General features: G+C 44.5%; 1 protein-coding gene across 2 annotated transcripts in view; it reads right to left on the bottom strand.

The window, feature by feature from the left end:
- Window positions 1-1,342: 1,342 nt before the first annotated feature.
- The window catches only part of SYT8 (synaptotagmin 8), a 210,212-nt gene continuing 191,047 nt past the window's right edge, over window positions 1,343-20,507 (bottom strand). The window contains exons 6-9 of one of the 2 annotated variants that reach the window (XM_086957719.1): window positions 15,487-15,654; window positions 12,521-12,638; window positions 5,583-5,716; window positions 1,343-4,788 (exon numbers count right to left, since the gene is read on the bottom strand). In XM_086957719.1, the coding sequence (XP_086813845.1) occupies window positions 4,561-4,788; window positions 5,583-5,716; window positions 12,521-12,638; window positions 15,487-15,654 (648 nt within the window). In that variant the 3' untranslated portion in view covers window positions 1,343-4,560. The remainder of the gene's footprint in view (window positions 4,789-5,582; window positions 5,717-12,520; window positions 12,639-15,486; window positions 15,655-20,507) is intronic. The other variant, XM_086957720.1, reaches the window with a different exon arrangement.

Below are 20,507 nucleotides of genomic sequence, written 5' to 3' on the forward strand. Positions count from 1 at the left end.
ACAACTGAAAAGCAGAAGGATTGGATGAGCCTGGCCAATACGGTGATATGATTCTCTTTAGATGTGGGCACAAACACTCCCTCCATGCTGGCATAATTCCCACCACCACTCAGTAAGGATCCACTAACTGTGGCATTTTAGATCAATTACAGGGTCATCAAGGCTTAGCGGATAAATGGTGGGTAATGGCAGATAGCACTATGGTGGTGCTATCACCACCACGCTGATATTCCCTTGTGAGCCCGGTGAAACTCATACCTGAGTGGTAGCTGTTATGCCACTATGAATAATGCTGCAGGTGCAAAGGTGCGAGAGCCAGGACTCTGAGGGGCCCACTTCTCTCCAACGTTGGCTCTTTTTCACTACCAAACCAGGAAGCAGGCTTGCCCTTTTTTGAATATTTGCATTTGGGCCCAAAGTCCCCTTGCTGCACAACTTAGGAGGCAAACACTACATCGGGCCGCCTTCACCCAGGACACTGGGCAATGTCCACGATTCCCACCTGCATTGGCTTGAATGCATTACAGAGCAGAGGAGGAATTATGGAGATTCAAAAGAGAGATGGAGACTATGGTAATCCTAATAACTGGTATGGTGCCCACCAGTAGCGTGTGATGGTAGCCATGTCCTTTACTCTTGTCCTGAGGGAGTCCCTCTGCCTGAGAGAGAGGGCAGAGGTACTACTATTACCTGGGAGAAGGCATGCCCAACCACCAACAACCTGACTTCTTTCGAGGCCTATGTTAAAATCATGCATCAAGGTCAGCCACCTTCATTTAAGTTGGCGTGTATCTTGCAGCTCCCTGGTTCGGGTGAAGACAGAGCAACTATCATCTGATCTGTAGAATTACCACCTCCACTTTAATTAACAGGCTAGTGGGAAACAGGAGATGGAACGTGGGAAGGAGTCTACTGCCTACCAGTACCAAGGTATAAATCAGAACCAACATGGGCATTCTTTTATCCTAGTCCGAAAGGAATATGCCAGTTTTTCACTTTTCATTAGATCCGTCCTTAGGATGACCCTAATCTCCAAATCTTCTGCTGACTTCTAGCCCCACACAGGACCTCAGCAAAAGCTTTACGGACTGAGCACCCGGTGGCAATGGCTCTGGCGGACGGCTTGCTCCAGGACTGAGGATCAGTGTCGCATTTTTCTCACACAAAGTATCACAGCTGTCGTCATGGATAGCATGTTTTGATTACGACGTATACACTCTGTTTAAGTTAACAATTTCTGTGTACTCACAGGTCGCACCTCTTCTTCCACACTTCGAAGAGAGGCAGCAACAGAATCCCAACACAGCCGCATCAGCCTGGTCAGACAAAGAACTCCAAAATCTTGGCGGATCTTTCAGAACTTGCTTTATATATTAGATATGTATATATTGCATTTATTAACATGTATTTAATTTTAAAACACCAACACATTTTTAATAATAATTAGAATGATCTGGTTCATCTTACAGTCCCCAGGAAAATTTACATGTGAGACTTATTAGGCTCAGTTGCCAGTTTAGTATGGTTATCAGGGTATCTGTGCTAGTTTCTGGTTGTAAGCATGTATCAGTCTTTCCTCTGCCTACATCTGAGAGCAGCTGTCTATCGGCCATGCTGGAAATTTCATGTAACTAGTTCCAAATTATGTTCTATTGAGTCCTGCTGTAGCAAATGTACTTCAGAAATGTAGCCCCTTATGCTCAACTGAAAAAATAAGGGATGTAGCACTGTTTTTTATAAAAATACAACATAAAACCAGCACTCATCACTATGTCCTAATAAGGAGTTCCTAAATTTTACTGAAATCGACAGCGATTTTCGCCTTATGAATTCATTATATTTCCAAAAACCAACATGTTAGAACACTAATCCAGTAGAAAATATTTGGAAATGGTCAACTGGACTTTCTATGCAAATGTAAAGTAGCGAGTGCACACACTCTCCTTCATGTAAAGTTTAATTTTCGCTTATATTGACAAATGAATGAGTGTTAGCAGCTTGCTGTGACCGTCCCCACACAGCATATCAATGATACTGCCGAAGAGGGCGACTGTTCCGCCCCCAGCTGCTGCACTGCGTGGGTTATTGTGCTTGCAGTAATATTCACGAGGGGAGACAGGTGGAAGGGGGGGGGTTAAAATGCACAGCATCGTTGTTTATGCAGTTCTTTTTTATTTGTTTCAGTACCCCTGAGCAAGAACTTAAACAGTTCGAAATGCATTGGGTTGTTTTAGTAGTGCCGGCTCGAAGGAATGTTGAAAGCTTGAATGGCAGCATTGGACATTTAAAAATGCGAAAAAAAAACATTCTAGTTCAACATCGCTGTCTCTGGAGTGACTATATGAGCATGGAATATGTGGATTACTCGCAGCTTTACATTTATTGGATTACTATTGATTACTATGGAGTATTATGACCAAAATGTGGTTAATTTCAAGAAGAGAGTTTCCTCACCCAAGCAGTGCAGCAGCTAGGGGCGGAACAGTCGCCCTCTTCGGCAGTATCAACTGAACTTTCCACCAAGGTACCTCTCCTCTTCCTGGATCTGACAACATATACCTTACTGGTGCCTGACTGCATTAAGGTCACCACCTCTCTAGACTTGACCCGGGCACTTCAGGTTTGGGCAGGTCTGTTTAGGAACATATGTGCTATATGAACATAAGTGTGACTGAGAGCGAGTAAACAATTCGATAGGGTCCAAAACTCAAATATGTGACTTCAGTGGCCACCACGGCTGAAACTGTGTTTCTGTGCCAGCACCAGTAGTGGCTCACACAGGTAAGAGAAGTGGGGTAGGAGCGGGTGTAGTGGAAGTCGAGAGATGATGGGATAAGTAATATTAAATAAATAAAACCATTTACCTTGTGCTCACTGCATCGCCACAATTCGGAGAGCGCAAGGTAAGTGTTTTTTATTTATTTATTTAATATTACTTATCCTGTCATCTGTCGACTTCCATCAACCCCCATCCCGCTCTGTCCCTCCTGCCCCACCGCTGTAACCTATGCGAGCCACTACTGGCCAGCACTGTTGCCTGCTGGATCAACCGAAGTGGTACTGTGCATAAGTGCAAGTGTCAATGTGTGTGAGCAAATAGCTCTCTTAAGTGGACAGTCCCACACAATAAAATCAAAATAGAAGTCTTTTTTGTGCTGTAGTGTTTAGGATAATGTTACTAGTTCCAGGCAGAGTGTTACATACTGATTTTACATATAAGAACAGACTTCCTGAGATCAATTCTCTTTTTAACATTCATGATTGCCAGATATCACTCTAGGGTTTCTAGTATGTTGGTGTTTTGTTTATTATGCCAGCACATCACCGTACAGCCACTTCACAGTGCTAGCTCCACCTTATGGTATAGGCTACTAGAGACGTTTGTTTGCCACTCAATATAATCACCATGGCTGATTTTCTTGGCAGTCAAAATTCTAGATCAAGCTTCCAAGGTAATGTTCTAGATCATCCTATCATGGCTAATGTTACATGCTATCCCTTTAGATCGATAGGTCTACACAACTAATGGGGTAAAGTTCAAGATTATCCATTGAGACATAGACTTCTGGACCACTTCTTCATGGATAAACTCTAACCATGACTACAGTTCCAGACTTGCCTTTAGGGTTACATTTCTAGACCACCCTTCCTGGGCCAAAGGTCTAGAACGCCTCCCAGGACTGAGGCTGTAGGCCACCCCTCTAGAGATTCATCTAAATAGAAGTAATTTACACAGTCATTGGTGGTCCTTGAAGTTGGACTGGAACCTTGTGGACCAACCTGGAATAACTCTGCTTCAGTCCATCCAATCAGGGATATTTTTCCAAATCATCATTTCGAGGCTGAAGTTTTCATGGCTGACCATCCTTACATAACTCATGTTTCAGCCAGTCCTTCCAGTGTTCATATTTAAGATTACTACCAAGGAAAGTGACTACAATACCACAGAACTGAATTAGGTCTGCAGTTCAAGACCTTCCTCAGGGCTGTATTTTTAGACATTCCCTATTAATCAACAACATCCCTCCAATACTGAAGTTGTAGAATAGACTCTAGAGCAATTTGTGCAAGGTCATCCACCAGAACCAAGATTGTGAAAGACATTGTGTGGATCTTAGGTTCCAGTGTGGCCCATACAACTGGAGTGGATTTTCTACTAAAGGGAAAATTTAGTATTTGTCTCCTCCTCTCAGGTGTATGGCACCACACCTTGGCTCAAAGCCTCCAGTTTGCTGTGATGGTTGATTTGTCAGGTTTTCCATCTGAAGACAGACATCCACAAAACTGCTCCTCCACTTCCTAACACAGAAACGGATATCCATATATGCCTATCTTACATTTCTCCAACATGTCCTGTCACATAGAAAAAGCCAATTTACCATGATTTGACAATCTTCTGCTGTGTTCATGGACAACTGGGTTCCACATCTACTCAGACGATGCATACAGACTATGCATACATCCCTCTTTTTATTCATGGGCCCCTGGATCTGTCTAGTCACAGTCCCATCCCATAGTCTCATGCCCTTGCTACACATGCTGGAGGGAAGGTGCATTGTCTTAGGGTTTGGGCAGCTTGAAGCGAGTCTTCACCCCAAGGGCAAGGTTCACCTCTTCTACTGGCTGCAGTCCGTGCCACTGGGCCATGGGTCGTCGTGGGTTTGCTAACATATCAGACCAATGACGCAACTGGTTTCCTGTTGCTTTGCATCCCAGGAACAGCTTCCCAATCTCTTCATTCTTGGTCACCTTGTCATGGTCCCAGACCGAGACCACAAGATCCACATCCTGGGGGGGCAAGAAAGAGATTGAATGTGTGAGTATCAGTTGATAGTACAACAATTAAAATGTGGTTTAGGACATACCCGCAATGGGATGTATGTCGTTACAACGCATACTTTTACTCCGCGTACCATTACAACGCGGTATTTACAACGCATACCGCTACAACGCATAGCGCTTTGGGGTGCTGGATAGTGGTAAGTATAATTTACTATTCTAACTCCAGTCCCCGTGGACACTAGGGAAGGTGTTGGATAGTAAATTAAACTTACCTCTTATCCTAGAGCGCCCCCCAGCGCAATGCGTTGTAACGGTATGCGTTGTAATGCCTGCGTTGTAGTGGTAGTGCGGAGTAAAAAATGCGTTGTAACAGGTGCATACCACCCGCAATGATCACAAGCAAGAGTGACAGAATGGAAACATGGTTACTACACTTAGAGGTTCAAAGGAAAGAAAGGTCTCGTGATAAAGTGAAGGGGTGCTATGTTACTGTTATTTCCACTAAATTTATGCCTGATGTAGGAGTGTAGAAAGGAGAGAGCTTGCAGTGCACTGCTAAATGTCAACCATCTTTGTATTGTTTGACTTCTGAGATCGTTTCAGAAAAGCAATTACATTTCTAAAACCTTTTTCAGGGATGGTGCATTTGCACGTGCTGAATGATATATTCCTCACTATACATCCTGAAAGGAGAACCTGAGTTTAAATACAACTTAGTTTGAAGTTTCTACTGTTTCTTCCTGAGGTACGGCCATATGTATGAGGACATATGATAGGGAAGAAAGGCCCACTGTACTCACCTTGATCTGCTCAAATTTCACCTCAAAATTAAAAGCCTCATTGAAGTATGGACTAAGCGTGTTCTTTTTCACTGTGGTCTTTTTCTTCTTCCAATGCTTCTTCTTTAGGAGTAGCTGCACCTTGACGTAGGGATCTGTATTGCACAAACACCAAAAGAGTAAGCTGAGAGGAGACCTAGAGAGAGAAAAGAGAGAGAGAGAGCGAGCAAGAGAAAGCAAGAGAGAGCGAGAGAGGGTGAGAGAGGGGCAGGCCCCTTTGTGAGGGTTGCTGGCTCCCAAAAGCCTATAGGAACATACAAATGTATGATAACTGGTGGCTGGATAGCAACCTATTATTTACAGGGGCACTGTCCAATAAATGCAGGGTGTTGTTGAGAGACATGGACCTGCATGAGAAATCTACACTTGCCAGTAGAAGAACCCACATGCTTGTAGTAGGCTTGACTGAAGCCTTACTCTGCAGCAGTTCTTCACATGCATCCATAACAGTCCCCAAAGCTACCAACTGCGAAAACATAGTCTCACATAGACAACAATTTAAAAAGGAAATCGGCTCGCCACATGTCACTTATAGAAGAATACCTATCTTTTGGGTAATATCTCTTCAGTTTTAATAGGCGAACACCTAGTATATTTGAGTCAAACTCTCCACCCCTCAGCTTTAGTAGAACACTGACTTGTTTGCAGGCATGCTCTCTAGGCCTCCCCTGCACTAGAATGGTGGATTCAAGTTCTCTGGCTCTTCCCTGTAGTGAATGCTAGATTGATTGGAGACACACTCTCCAATTCTTTCCTGCACTATAATGCTTGATTCCAATGAGACAAGCTCTCTGGTTCTTGTCTATAGTAGAATGTCAGATTTGTCAGAAACAGGCTCTTGGGGTCTCCCTTGCAGTAAAACGACAATTTGCTTAGAGACAAGTGCACCAGGTCTTACTTGTAGTAGAATGTGAGCTTCTTCCAAAACAAACTCTTTAGGTCTCCCTTATGGTAGAATGTGAGATTGATTGGGCACAGGCTCTGCAGGTCACCCTTTAGAAGAGTACTAATATGCTCGAAAACAACCTCTCCAGGTCTGTCTTCGGTAGAATGCTATATTATTTGGGGGAAAGCTCTCCAGGTCTCCCCTGCATTATAAAGTTAGATTGCTCAGAGACCAACTCTGTAGGCCTCTACTGCAGTTCCACTAGTCTGCTCAGAGCCAAGATCTCCAGATCTTCCCTGCTTGGACTTGACACTTGTCCAGGTCAGTATATATATTTTGTTACATGTTTGACTATGATAAAAGAATAGAACATGTCCTCAGCTAGAAGACTCTACATTGTTTGGTAGCAAGAGGACCATCCCTCACTAGCAGAGCTTTACATTGCTTTTAGACAAGCTCTTCAATGTAATGTCTGGTTCTGACATCTTGACTGGAAAGGGTCAGCATATTACAGCTATAATTACTTAGATTTAATGTAATCTTCTAATATTGTTTTGATGAGATTGATTTAATTACCTCTATATGGGCCTGATTTGTTTTCCACCAAAGCTAAAATAAAAAAAATAAAAAATATCCTGAACAATGGGAAAATTAAGTTGAGGACATTGGGCATCAATATCCTCTTGTTACCCCAGTGTCTTCCATTGCTCTGCATTTATCAACTGGGGATAAACCATGGTGTATCCATAAACATAAAACAGGGCTATTAGTGCCACAATACTTAGGATACCAACAAATATTACTAGAGAAAGCCACACAGATCTGCCTGTGTATGAAACCTCTGATGGAAGTGGCTTTCTTCTTTGCTCAGGACAGGCCTGGTTTGATGTCTCATTGGCCTAGATAAAGCCCATTGCTCTTTGAAGAAAGTTTTCAAAAGTGGCCTTTTTGTCAGGGCTGGATGCCTCTGAGGTCGGGCGCTTGACCAAGGATTCTACAAGGCTTCATGGGGAAATGCACCCAGAGGAAGAGGTGGTGCTCCACATTCCAACTTCTACCCCACCCACAATAGAGACAGCCAGGCTCGTGCCCAACTAGGAAGTAACAAGGGAGGAAATGACACCAGCGATATCACTTATTCAAGTAAAGATTTTTCCATCCTCGGACATTATGATGGGGGGGACGGATAAGGTTGTTCGTACACAATTGGAAGGTTCTTACTCAGGATCCGTGGGTGTTGCAGACTGTTCAAGGCTTCCAACTGGAGTTTTACTCCTACCCACACCAGGGGAATTGACAGACTCCCCTCCATTTTCCCAAACAGAAAGCAATTTCATAGACAACGAAGTGGCTTCTCTAGTGTAGAATGGGGTAATAACAGAATCAATCCCTCACCAGCACAAACATTTTGTGGGTCCCAAAGAAAGATAAGGGTTTCCGCTTGTATCTAAATCTCAAAGAATTAAATTCAAGGATAGTGCATCCTAAAGGACGCTTATCCAGAAGTTCCTATATTTGCCCTAATCACAGATTTCTTCAGTTGCAGTGGCACTATCAGTGGTTCGAGTTTACTGCCATGCCATTCGGCGGCCTGTCTTCAGCTCCTTGGTGTTTCACCAAGTTACTTCAACCTGTGGTTCAGTACCTTCAAGAACGGGGAGTTCAGCTGATCATATACTTATGGCAAAGGGCGTGGATTTCATCCTTCTCCATCTATCTTGGATGACCCAGCTCCTTCAGGACCTAGGGTTTCCAATCAACTCAGAACAGTTGATTGAGAGTCCCTCTCAGAAGATGGAGTTCCTGGGTCCCAGGTGGATTCTATCTGGCCCAGCTGATGCTTCTATTGAAAAGCGGATTTACATCAAGAAGGAGTTGAGGAGAGCGCTTGCCTATCTAACTATATCCTTGAGGATCTTGGCTTGCCTTTTAGGACTTTTAGCTTTTTCAATTCAAGAGTTATTTTCACCCACCCTTCATTATCAGGCAATTCGGTCTTAAAAATGCACCTTCGCAGAGGTTTAGCTTACTCTGAAAAGATTGCTCTGTTGGAGGAGGCCAGGATGGAGATGTCCTCATGGTTGGAGCATATGGACGCCTGGAATGGCAAAGCTATATTTGCTTCAATTCCGGAAGTGATAACAGAATCCAATGCCAGGTGGTGGGGCTAGAAAGCCTGTTACTGCTCTGTGGAGACGGGGTGCAAGTGGTCCCCGGAGGAACTACACTTTCTTATCAATTGTCTGGAGCTTCTGGCGGGTTCTTTTGCAATTTTTACTTTATCTACAAGCAAAACGAGTTGTTGCATTCTCTTGAAAATGTACAATGTATCGGCATCCTGATACATCAATTGATTAGGTGGGACAGGATCTTGCCTCCTAGTGGAGTTTGCCAAAGACTTTTGGCATTACTGCCTCCAACATCACATAGTGGTGATGGCGGAATATATTCCGGGTAGGTCAAATGTGGTAGCGGACTAGAACTCTCTGTTCCTGCATGACTCCAGCAATTGGAGGCTTCACCCTGGGAGCTTTCAACTTCTGAACTTAGGCTGTAGTCCTTCTGCGATAGATCTGTTTGCTACCCATCTAAATGCGCAACTTCTCCTCTTTTACAGTTGGGGACCAGATCTGCAGGTAACCCGTTCAGATGCCTCTCTTCACTCTTGGTCGACGGGGTTGCTTTATGCATTTCCCTCATTTGCCATTATTCAGAGGGTACTTGCACAGGTGATTCAAAAGCTGGGGTAGTTAGTTCGGATAACCCCTTGTTGGAAGGCATTATCGTTGTTCCCAGTGGCCCTGTATTTGACCTGTGCACCTCCGGTACGTTTCCCATCTAGCCCGGATATTCTCATGGACCTGTTAGGCTTCCCACACCTATTGGTGACTCAGGGGCTATTATTCCTCATGGCTTGGCAAATTTTAAGTAACGCTGGCAAGTGCTTGGAGTTTTGCAGGATGCCTTGTTGTTCCTAACAATCTTGGGCCCGCTCTACTCACAAACGCTATGAAGCAGCCTGGCGTAGATGGGTTACTTGGTATAGTGAGCAAAGTGTGGATCCTGTGGGATACAGAATCCATACGATTGGGAATTTTCTGGCAGATATTGCTAGTCAGGGTCTGGCTCATAGGACAGTGAGCACTTTGCATTCGGCAAAATCGACAGGTCATCCCCATCTGGATGGTAAACCGGTAGGTGAACATCAACTTTTCTGCAAATTGTTATGGTGTATCAGGATGGTCTGTCCATGTCAGCCAAAGCATTCCACAATGTGATGTGGGATGTGGAAGCGGTGTTACGTTTCATCAGAGATTGGCCTGCTAACAAGGGTCTTCCGCTAAAACAATTATCGGCGAAACTGCTCTCCTCTTATGTCTGATTTCCTGTCGAAGAGTCTCGGATATGAGTGCCTTGGTTCTAGCCGGTAGAGTATGTACTCCATCTGGGGTGTCATTTATTATCTCTTGACATACCAAAGCTGATTCCAGATGTGTTGGTTACCCTGCTTTTCCACAGAAATTGTGTGCTGTCAAGTGTCTAAAGTGTTATGAAGACTGTACATGTCAGTTGCGAAGTGATTGTACAGGACAATTATTGATTTCTTTGTAGAAACCTTTCGGCCCAGTCTCTTTGGCTACCTTGGCCCGTTGGGTTAGATGGTTGTTATCTGAAGCTGGAATTGATGCCTCCCCTTTTCAGAACTCATTCAGTGAGGGGGGGCTATGGCCTCTGAAGGTTTTTACACTGGTTCTTGTCTGATGGACATTATGGCTGCAGCGGATTGGTCTTCTGACTTTTAAAGTATTTTGTCATAAGCCAATTTTAGATGTTGCATTAAATGTGGTGGCTCAAACATAAACTAGCATAATTTGAAGCGTCTGTTCCAGACAGAACAAAAACATTTCTAGCTATCATGTAAAGAATTTTCTATTCTATTAAGGAGACGGAGGTGAGGATTATCCCAACCTAGGATGTGGTATATTGACATACTGTGGGGTTTTCATGCTCAGGTTGATGCATAGGTATGTATGTTATAGCTGTTCATCTTACAGTGACTATTGTATGATTTCCTCCTGTGTTTGAGAAGAAGTTCATGGAGGAGTGGCTTTTATTTTATTTTCAGGGACGGATGCCAAAGGAACTTGAAGTGGTCTGATGTGAGGCTGACACTGTATCTGTTTGTGCAGAGGATGTTCAGCTTTGCCTGTTGGAGCTGGCCGTGAAGTGGTCCTGTGGCTATTCAATTTACACTCTTACCAATTCAAGGTTTTTGAGAACTTAAGTTGTTTTTTCACAAACAAAGAGGATGGACTAAGGTTCGGTGGACATTTATACTCGGGCATGACCCCTGTGATTGGTGTAGAGAAGGGGCTGGAAGGGATCATGGGTTATGTAGTTAAAAGTTTGATTGGCTGCTGTGTTTTCCTAAGTAGAGAAAGAGAACCATAATCCTCCTCTCCGTGTCCTTAATAGAATTGAAAATTCTTGACGCAATAGTTAGACTTTTTTTCATTCCTTTCGCTTACATATGTGCTTTTTCTGGGCAACGCATTTAGTAGTCCTTCTACGGCTTAGATCATGTTATAAAAACATTTTCAGAGTTAGGATCATTTTTTATTGAACTTTTATTTGCATATTTTATTTCTTTGTTGTTTTTTGCAGGTGAATCATTACGTTGACTGTGGTGCGTTCATCAGACAGCATTTGTGCTCTCTTTTTACAAAGTAGTTAAACTTTTTTTTTCATTTCTAGTCTCTGAAACCGCTGCATTGCAATTTCATTTTGAAGAGTCTTCCCCACCGAATCCCTTCCTTACTCTTCCACCATCGACTCCCTCTTTTTTGACGGGCTCTGCTGGTGGAAGTACTTACAAGAAAGAGACCCCTCTGCTCAATTACAGGGAGACCCCAGCCTCTCTCCCAGTTTAAAAAAAGTGATAAAGAAACAACAGTGCAGAGGCTTTGAAGAACACTCAAATGCAACCACACTCAGCTTACCGTACACAAACGATAATTTACAAACCAACTATAGGATATTACACAAGTGAAGAAAAGCCTGTAAATCAGTATCATCTCTGAATCCAGTTAACTTATTGCATCAGCAATAAGTTGGAAGGATATGCGGACCAAGCTTGAATCACAATTCAAGTGTTAGACTTGACACAAGATTCTTGGTGCGGGTCAGGTAACTCCTGTGTTGTATGCCCTGGGGTGTTAGACTCTGAAATCTCCAAATATACCTAACACTTCTGGCGAGGGCTCTGACTAGTTACGTTTTGAGTCACCCAAAAAGGAGTAGGTGATATAGAGAGACATTCTTGCCTCTGCAGTCTCTTCTCCCTCTCTCCTGGCAGCTAAGAATGTTTAGCGAAGAAGATGAGCAGCAATAATATTACATTTTCTCTGGAGCACTTTCATTGGCTTGTGGTCCACTCACTAAACAGCCTCGCCTTGCAGCTGTCATGCGCTTTGCCAGGTGGTCAAACTGAAATATACACCAAAAGCATCTACAATTTATTCACACTTGGGATATTTCTCTGCTAATAGCCCTAGCCATTTCAATATAAAACCCATGATATCCTGCCCTTACAAGCAGTTATATCTTGACATGGACACTGGTTCACTTTACGGGACACTGCCCCACTTGACATAAGGGACATATCATTCCATGAAGGAAAAACACATACATGGCTTCCAAAATGTTGTTGGGCTTGCATATAACCTAATCAAGCCATCCTTGCCCAAAAAGGGCACAGATAAGATGAACCACCACACACAAACCAAAAACACATGGCGCTACTTCTCCGATGAGAAGGACCTGGCTACTGTCCTATAACAAGAGCTCTGAATAACAAACCTCTAGGACCACTGAATGTGCTGAAATAGCAGCGCACAGGGAACTGCTGGTGAACCTACAGTACATGGGGCTAGACAGAGAAAATATTGAAAAGGTATTCTGTTGACCAAACATCTTCACTGCAGGCCTAGAAGCAGCATTCTCAAACACTTACCTGAAAGCCCATCAGAGTCCATCTTTTTGAGGTTCTTGGCCTCCAGAATAACCACAGTCAATGTGCTGGTACTTGGGACGTATCGCAAAGAGAAGCAGATGTCTCCTAGGTGCTCTTGCTGCATTTTAAAATGAAGCAAATAAGTGAAGAGTCACTATGCAACCCCAGGAGTTTAGTTTGTGTAAGTACATGCAAAACGTGTATAGACCAATGAAAGAAAAAACATCCTTCAAAACATTAAGCTAGGTTCTATATTTTCTGGAGTCCTCTTACTATTCTGCATTTTAGTAATTTCCCACAATGATTATAGTGTGTTACTTTGTCTTTTGAAAGGGTGAAGTCCTTTTTTCGCTTGCTTAGGAGACGGTTTCTCCAATCTTAGCCTATGTGGCTTTCTGGTAATGCCGATAACTCTTCATACAAGTTCTCTATACAAGTGTTGACTATTTCTGAGGCACTTATGGTTTTATTTAGATGTGGGGAGAGGCACTAACTCCGAGCAGGCATAATCTCGGTAAGGATCTTCTAACTGCATCATTTTGGCTCAATCACAGGGTCAGCAAGACTTAAAGGGAAAATGGTGGGTGATGACAGATAGTACTATGGCAGTGCTAGCACTCTCACACTGATATTCCCATGTGAGCCTGGTGAAACTCTTTCTAGGCTGGTAGCTGATGTGCCACTCACTACCAATAATGCAGCAAGTGCAATGACATGACAGCCAGGACTCATAGGGGCCCACTGCGGTGCAACTGTGGTTGATTTCACTACCGAACCAGGAAGCACCTTTTCAATACTTTCATTGGGGCCCAAGGCACACTTGCTGCACCACTGAGCAGGCCTCTATCACCCTGGACACTGGGCAATGCCAAGGATTCCCACCAGCACTGTCTTGCATGCATTACAGAGCAAGGGAGGAATCCTGGAGATTCAAAACAAATGTAATCCTAACAACTGGCATGGTACCACAGGAAGCGGGTGATGGTAGCCATGTCCTCTGCTCTTGTCATCAGGGAATCCATCTGCCAGAGAGAGAAGGAGATAGGACTACTATTACCTGGGAGCAGGCATGCCCAACCACCAACACCCTGACTCCTTTCTAGGCCTATGTTAAAAGCATGCTTGGAGGTCAGCCACCTGCCTCTAAGTTAGCGTATATCTTGCAGCTCCCTGGCTCTGGTGAAGGTAGAGCTACTATCTTCCGAAGAATCACCTTCTTCCCTTTGGGAAGCAGGCGAGGGACTGTGTGAAGTGGTCTACTGCTTAACAACGTCAAGGTATAAAGCAGAACCCAACGTGGGTTTTCTTTTCTTTTATCCTAAAAAGAATATGGCTGTTTTTCACTCTTCATTAGATCTGTCCATGGGACGACCTTCATCTCCAAATCCTCTTCTTAACCATTTGTTTCCTTTGTTTCTTTTTTTGTATGAGTTTTTATATGATGTCCGCAGTTGACAGTATATTCGGAACTATGATTTTTTTCTGATCCTCGGAGTTGCCTCTCCTTTCACTTTACACCAGTTTTTGATTTTTTTTTTTATTCTCGTTCGTTGAACAACTTAATATGGGCACTGGTTTCAGTAAAACGAATTACATTGCACGCTCTGCATCGCCATTTGAGATTTTGTCCGAATGCCGGAGTTTACAACCCTCCACCCTGCCCCTCCCCCGCCCCACCCCACTGCGCCACTGCTACCACTGTCAACGCTGTGTTTGTGATGTGCACTTCATTTGCTTGTGTGAACAATATTCATCAAACTTCCCCACTTTGTTATGACACAAACAGGAAATACCTTATTATATGAAACGGTACTACAATGGTATGATAGATTGTGTAAATGTTCTCATTCATGCATTCATTCATTTATTCTCTCATCTTGCCTCTGCTTTTTCTTGGTAAATGCAGAACTTCCACATCAACTCCAATCAACAATGCTGTTCCATGCCAAAGGTTATGCCAAATGCAGTAACCTTTAACACCTCTGCCTTTTCCCTGCAGTCTCATGACAGGAATGAGAAAGCCTTCACTGCTACCCATTGCCATGTTCAGGAACTCTCAACCCTTACTGTTCCACCTTGTTCCATCTTAGGTCATTGACATCTATGTTGTGTACATTTTATACATGTGAATGTTCTGTAGAAACAGGCTGGTGCCAGCCAGTAGAGAGAGGAGCAAGGAGACCATTGTGTAGATTAAAGACAGTGCTTACTTTGTAGAAGGATAAGAGCTGGAGCCCAAAGCTTCATTCAAAACCCTCAGCCGGTGCTACTTAAGGTTAGGGTGCCAAATAAGAAGGTTGCGTAGTCTTGATTTCACCATATGCCTCCTTAATCCAGCAAACGGCACTCCCTGCCTCTTTATCTCACTCTTGCAGGATACTGTTCATCCCTGCTTTCTCCATCTGTAGCGTTTTCTACATCTTTCTCTTCCCCCTTCTTCCTGCCTTTGGGGTTTTTTTCTCTCTTGCTCGGGATCAAAGTTTGCTGAGAAAAAATTTGTGCCAGACCCCAAAGATTAGAGCCTGAGGTCCCCACCTGCAACCACAGGCTCAAATTAAAGCACTGGGCCTTCCCTGTTCTGTTCTTTTGACAGAGCTCTGCCCATGAGTATTTCAGAAGGAGGGAAGCACCATAGTCATAGCGTGGGACTATGGTGCTTGCAAACGGATTCTTATTTCTTCCATTTCTGATCCAGGACCTTCACCTCTGTGTGAAAGAAAACTACATAGACCACAAATAAAGACACAGGTAAGGGTTACGTTTCCTACTCAGGACACTCCATCTGAACATGGGCGGAGAGACACCCTGCCTCTTCACAGGCGAGTGTCATCAGCTCGTTATCTTCTGTCCTTCATTATCGCATAGTTTGGGATGACGTTTTCTACGGAGGATTTATTCAGAGGTATAGCTTACATGGTGGGGCAGAGTTCAGGTTTGAGGGTCTGATTCCTAGCTATGGGGCTTACCTCCATCTTTGAGTATGCGCTCAGCTTCTGCCACTCTTCAATCACATGCTGCATGTCCATGTCCTCCAATGGAAGGCGCAGTTCCCCAATGACGTCATGCTTCGAAAAGCGATTGAAGTCATAAATCCGGATCACCAATGTTGAGTTGGCCTTACTTTCCTTAGGAAGCTACAGCAGACAAAGGAGAGAGGCACAATAAATTTCCACGAAAACTGAAAGAATCTAACTGCGCTTGTGAGAATCTTGTGGGGTATCAGATGTGCACTAGTGACTCTCAAGTGATCAGTGAGGTTTGTCAAGAGTGCACCCAAATGTGGCTTATTCCTAGGTGTAGGTGAAGGTAAATAGATTTTCTAATGTGTTTTACATGCTACATGGTAGTGGGTGTTTGTGTGGAAAACACATGTGAGGTTTGCCGTCTCATAAGGAAAAGCACACGACAAAACTGACAATGTCCACCCAGTTTCTAAACCTGGTAGCATATGACAACAGGACACAACCAGTTTCTTAGTTCCTCCAAGACATTTTCTGCCTAAACCAGGTCTCCAACAAGAGAAAAGTAAGCGATCAGAGTAAGCCTAAGGAAACAGGAAAAAATTAAAGGTACAAGACGCCCAATAATTGTGGTCTCCGCAGGATGACCCCAGCACCATCGCTGCGGCTCAGCAAACAGGCAAAGCTGGAGCTTACATTTCAGTATATTTTTTTAAACATTAGTGTGGTTCAAAGCTTGAAAATGGAGTTTCCTCAACAACAGCCCTTAGTGCAGTGGAAAAACATTGGTAACAAGAAGCTGCAATGTGTAGTGGGTGGACTACTGCTGAACAGCAGCTGCCGCCTGATAGGAGGGCCCATAGCTGGCACGTTCCCTTTTGGAGACAAAGCCCCGCCTGCTTCTCTCCTCACCATCCGCTGATCCACTATTCAGCCTCACATCTTAGCAGTGTCCATTTCTCCTTGCCCAACATGCCCTGCACAGCCCAAGAGCTCATCCTCACGCCCCGTTCTCACCTCCTTACCACATTCCCTTCCATATCTTTCCAGTCAAGAGATGTTGAGCCCTCTGAGGGGACATCCTGCGGCTAGAAGTCAACCCAGTCAGTAATCCAAAAGTTGGTTACACTTTGCCATGGCTAAGTCAGGTGAAGTCTGGGATATTGCCCGGCTTTCACGGAGGAGATTTACCTGGGCATTAGCCACCTTCATAGACACAGGGGAAACCTTGGACCACACTAATCATCATACCTTAAGGAAAACTGCCATGATAATACAGACAAATGGTGACCTTTCACTTGCTCTGAGCCTTCCCTTTATGTACAAAGATTCAGTCAAATAGTCCTATTTTTATCATATATGTGCTGTACCTACTAATCTGTTTCAATAACTACCAGGTTAAATACAAAGATATTCTTTATAGCTTTATGGCATAGGGCCCGATTTACAAAGATAAAAGTATACCTTTGGTCTAAACATAGACCGAACATCTATGTTTACGACTTTGGGAATTCACAAAGGGCATTTACAAGTACTATCTTTATGTACGACTACATTGGAGTGAAGAGTGAGCCCCCTCTGACTGCTGGAGTAGAGCAGAAGACGGCAAGCCTGCAGCAGCTGCCCAGGTACGACTGTAAAATATCTAGTTTCCAGCCAGGAATGATGGGCGCCAGAGTTGCAGACTCAAAAATTCCCTGCCAGGAGATACTGGAATTGTGAGATGCAGAATTTTGCCCAGAGATTTGGCTCTGATTGTAATACCACTGCTCCTAATGAGGGCCTTAGTGCTGAAGCTTTCCGGGAACTGCCCAATGAATCATCTCCCTCTCAACAAGGTCAAGCATAGAACCCAGTTTACCACAGTCGTGTTTTAAACGGGTCAAGTATGTGAGGACAGGCATCACTGTCAAAGAAGGAGATGAAGCCCATCCAGACATTCTGGACCCAGTCTAAAGTCACAATACGCTTACTCAGAGAACAACCATCCTTGTTGGACATGCTGTATGTTTTTATCAGAATGACGTGAGGACCCCATGTCATTCCTCAGGCTGGAGGAGGAAAATTAACAGCTGTCTCCTGGATGACAAGTTTAGTGGTTTGGGTATGTGTCGACAGTGTACCCTTTCCCAGCACAGGGCATACTAGTAAACACTAGAAAATAGGGGTTCCTGATTCAGTATCCTTTACACAAACGTCACCTGGCGGATTGAAAGCTCCAAGGCTTGAACCCAGAAATAAAAAAAATGAGGAAGAGTACATTAAAGTGCTAAGAACCTTCCTGAGAGTTGGTGGCGCTCCATGGTGACTCAGAAAACATACATTATTACTCTCATCCTTCTTGATCACAAGGAGCTGTGTCAGCAACAGATCTAGGGCTACTTCACTCACAGGAGTGGAATGAAGACCCAGTATTTCCCAAATGAACACCAGTAGCAACTCAAGATGGGCAGGTTTAAGAGAAAGCAGTCTTATATTTGGTAACCATGGCCCCTTTTGTGATCCCTGGAGGCACCCTCCTAGGCTGTGCCTTCCTTAGGAGTACAGCCTGAAGGACTCGAAGCAACTCCAAAGAGGCGTCCTTGATTTTCTGTATCTCCATCCATTTTGAGTCTCTCCCCCAGAAAATTCTGCGCAATCATCTTTCCACCTTACCTATGACACTCACCTGCACTGTAAATAATCAGTAAGGCACTGCTAATGCAGTTCATGAACCTACACTCCCAAATGAAATGCACCCTTTCCGTCATCCCTTGCCTGCCCATCTCCATGTCTTCTCAGCACTGCCACCTAAAGGGTATAACTGGAGAATGCACACTGAGAACTCTTACCATCCTAATAGGAGCATCCACCCTTGTAGCCTAGTCACATCCACACTTTGATGGGAGAAAGAAGAGAAGACTAAAATACTCCTGTTGGTTGATCCAGGGTGTGGTTAGCAATGTTTCAAGCTCATGGCAGAACTTTACTGAGCCGAATAAGCCAGTGGTTGAAGGAATCTGAACCAAAGCCACTTAGAGTATTTGTAGAATGCAGTATGGCATGAGAATTGTAAGCAGGGGTGGCTCCTCAGCTAATGCAGAGGAGAGCCGCCCCACTGCTCTCAGAGCAGAAAAAGGAAAAATAAAATGATAATTTAGTTATAACATTTAATTTTTTTTAGTGGCGGGGCTGGATTAGGGCAGGCCGGGGCTGCTACCACAGAGAGGAGGAGTGGTTTGTGCACAATACGTGCGCATGACTGTTTATACAGTCATGCGTACTCTGCACGTTTTCCACCAGACTGTAATACACAACCTGGGTGGAGAACATGCACAGGCTCCGAGTCCCCGTTTGAGCGTCAAACCACGCTGCTCAGACCAATCACAGCGCTGCTGACAGCAGTGTTGTGATTGGCTTAGGGAAGCCTATGTGCTTCCTGCTTCCGGGACTTGTTAAGAAGCGAAGCAATGATGGAGGAGTGACAGCGGCCGTGGGGAGGCAGGAGTTTAAAACCAATATTTTGTGTTTTTCAACCCCCGCACCTGACACCTCCTTTCACTCCCAGCCACCACTGATTGTAAGCACAGTTACATGTCAAACCTAAAAGTCACTGGCACAGTCAATAGTTTCTATCTTTGAAATGCAAGTGCAGATGCTCTTTTTCTGTGGTGGTTCGCACAGATACTCTTTTTTTCAATTTACAATACCAGAATGGCCATTAGCAGTGTTGAAATCTTAAATTTCAAAATGTTCAAACTCACCACCAATGCATCACAACCAAAGGAGCACATATGCTGCAGCCACATTAAAATGGTAAAAAATATTTTCACCATTCCAAGATGACCGCTACATTAGTGCTTGCATCTTGACACACTGGTGATCATTATGCCATTTTTTAAAATATAACTCTACTTTATGAAGGATGGCCATTATAGAAAAGTAAATTAAAAACAAGCATTTACAATGCAATGGTCTCGTCATTGTTAAAGTTAGAGCTATTGGCATTGCTCATGACATTTTTATTTATGTTTTGGTTTTTAAAACATAAATAAATGGCATTGTCATTTACAATGCCAATAGCTTAATCGCTCGCAAATGCGAGACCTATTACATTTGCACCCTCACAGAGCCACACACACAAAGCCACCCACACACACATACAGAGCCACCCACACAGAGCCACCCACAGAGTCATTCACATAGAGCCACCCACACACACAGTCACCCACACATAGCCACCTACACACAGACAGAGCCACCCTCACACAGACAGAGCCACCCACACATAGAGCCACCTCCATAAAAAGCTACCAGTGCGGGGGCACAAAAGCAAGCACAACGAGGGAAATGGGGGGGGGGGCAGAAAAGCAAGCACAACGAGGGAACAGGTGGGGGGCAGAAAAGCAAGCACAACGAGGGAACGGGGGGCAGAAAAGCAAGCACAACGAGGGAACAGGGGAGGCAGAAAAGCATGCACAACGAGGGAACAGGGGGGGCAGAAAAGAAGCACAATGAGAGAACAGGAGGGGGCAGAAAAGCAAGCACAACGAGGGAACAAGGGGGGGGCAGAAAAGCAAGCACAACGCATACTCACAGATCCCATCAGGGCAGGCCCAGGCATGGGCCCTTCTCTGTGACACATACACCCCAGCCGCCTCGGGTCCTCACACCGCAGCTCGGCCCAGCCCGTGGGGGTCCCGGCCTCGGATCCCCGCATGGACCCCAGCCAGCTCCCCCTGCAATAATCCTCTTAGGAGCTGCCGGCCTGCAGGGATGGGAGGGGGCTCGGGGGCTGCCCCTCACTATCTTGTGCCTCTGGCGACAGTGGCTGGGCTGGCGCTGCTGGTCCTCATGCTGCTGCTGCTGCCGGTGGCGGGCACAACCAGGGGACGGACGCCATCTTAGGTGCTGCAGGTACTCCGGGTCTAGGTACATGTTTATCGGAAGAACAATATTCAACTGCCCTTAGTTTCCAGTGTACTTTTTAGTACTTTTTTTTAAGTAACCGTACGTTAAAGATGCAAAACAAGTAATTTAGGATATAA

Source organism: Lissotriton vulgaris, chromosome 2_1 (assembly GCF_964263255.1).
Source record: "Lissotriton vulgaris chromosome 2_1, aLisVul1.2, whole genome shotgun sequence".
In the NCBI taxonomy this organism is placed as follows: domain Eukaryota; kingdom Metazoa; phylum Chordata; class Amphibia; order Caudata; family Salamandridae; genus Lissotriton; species Lissotriton vulgaris.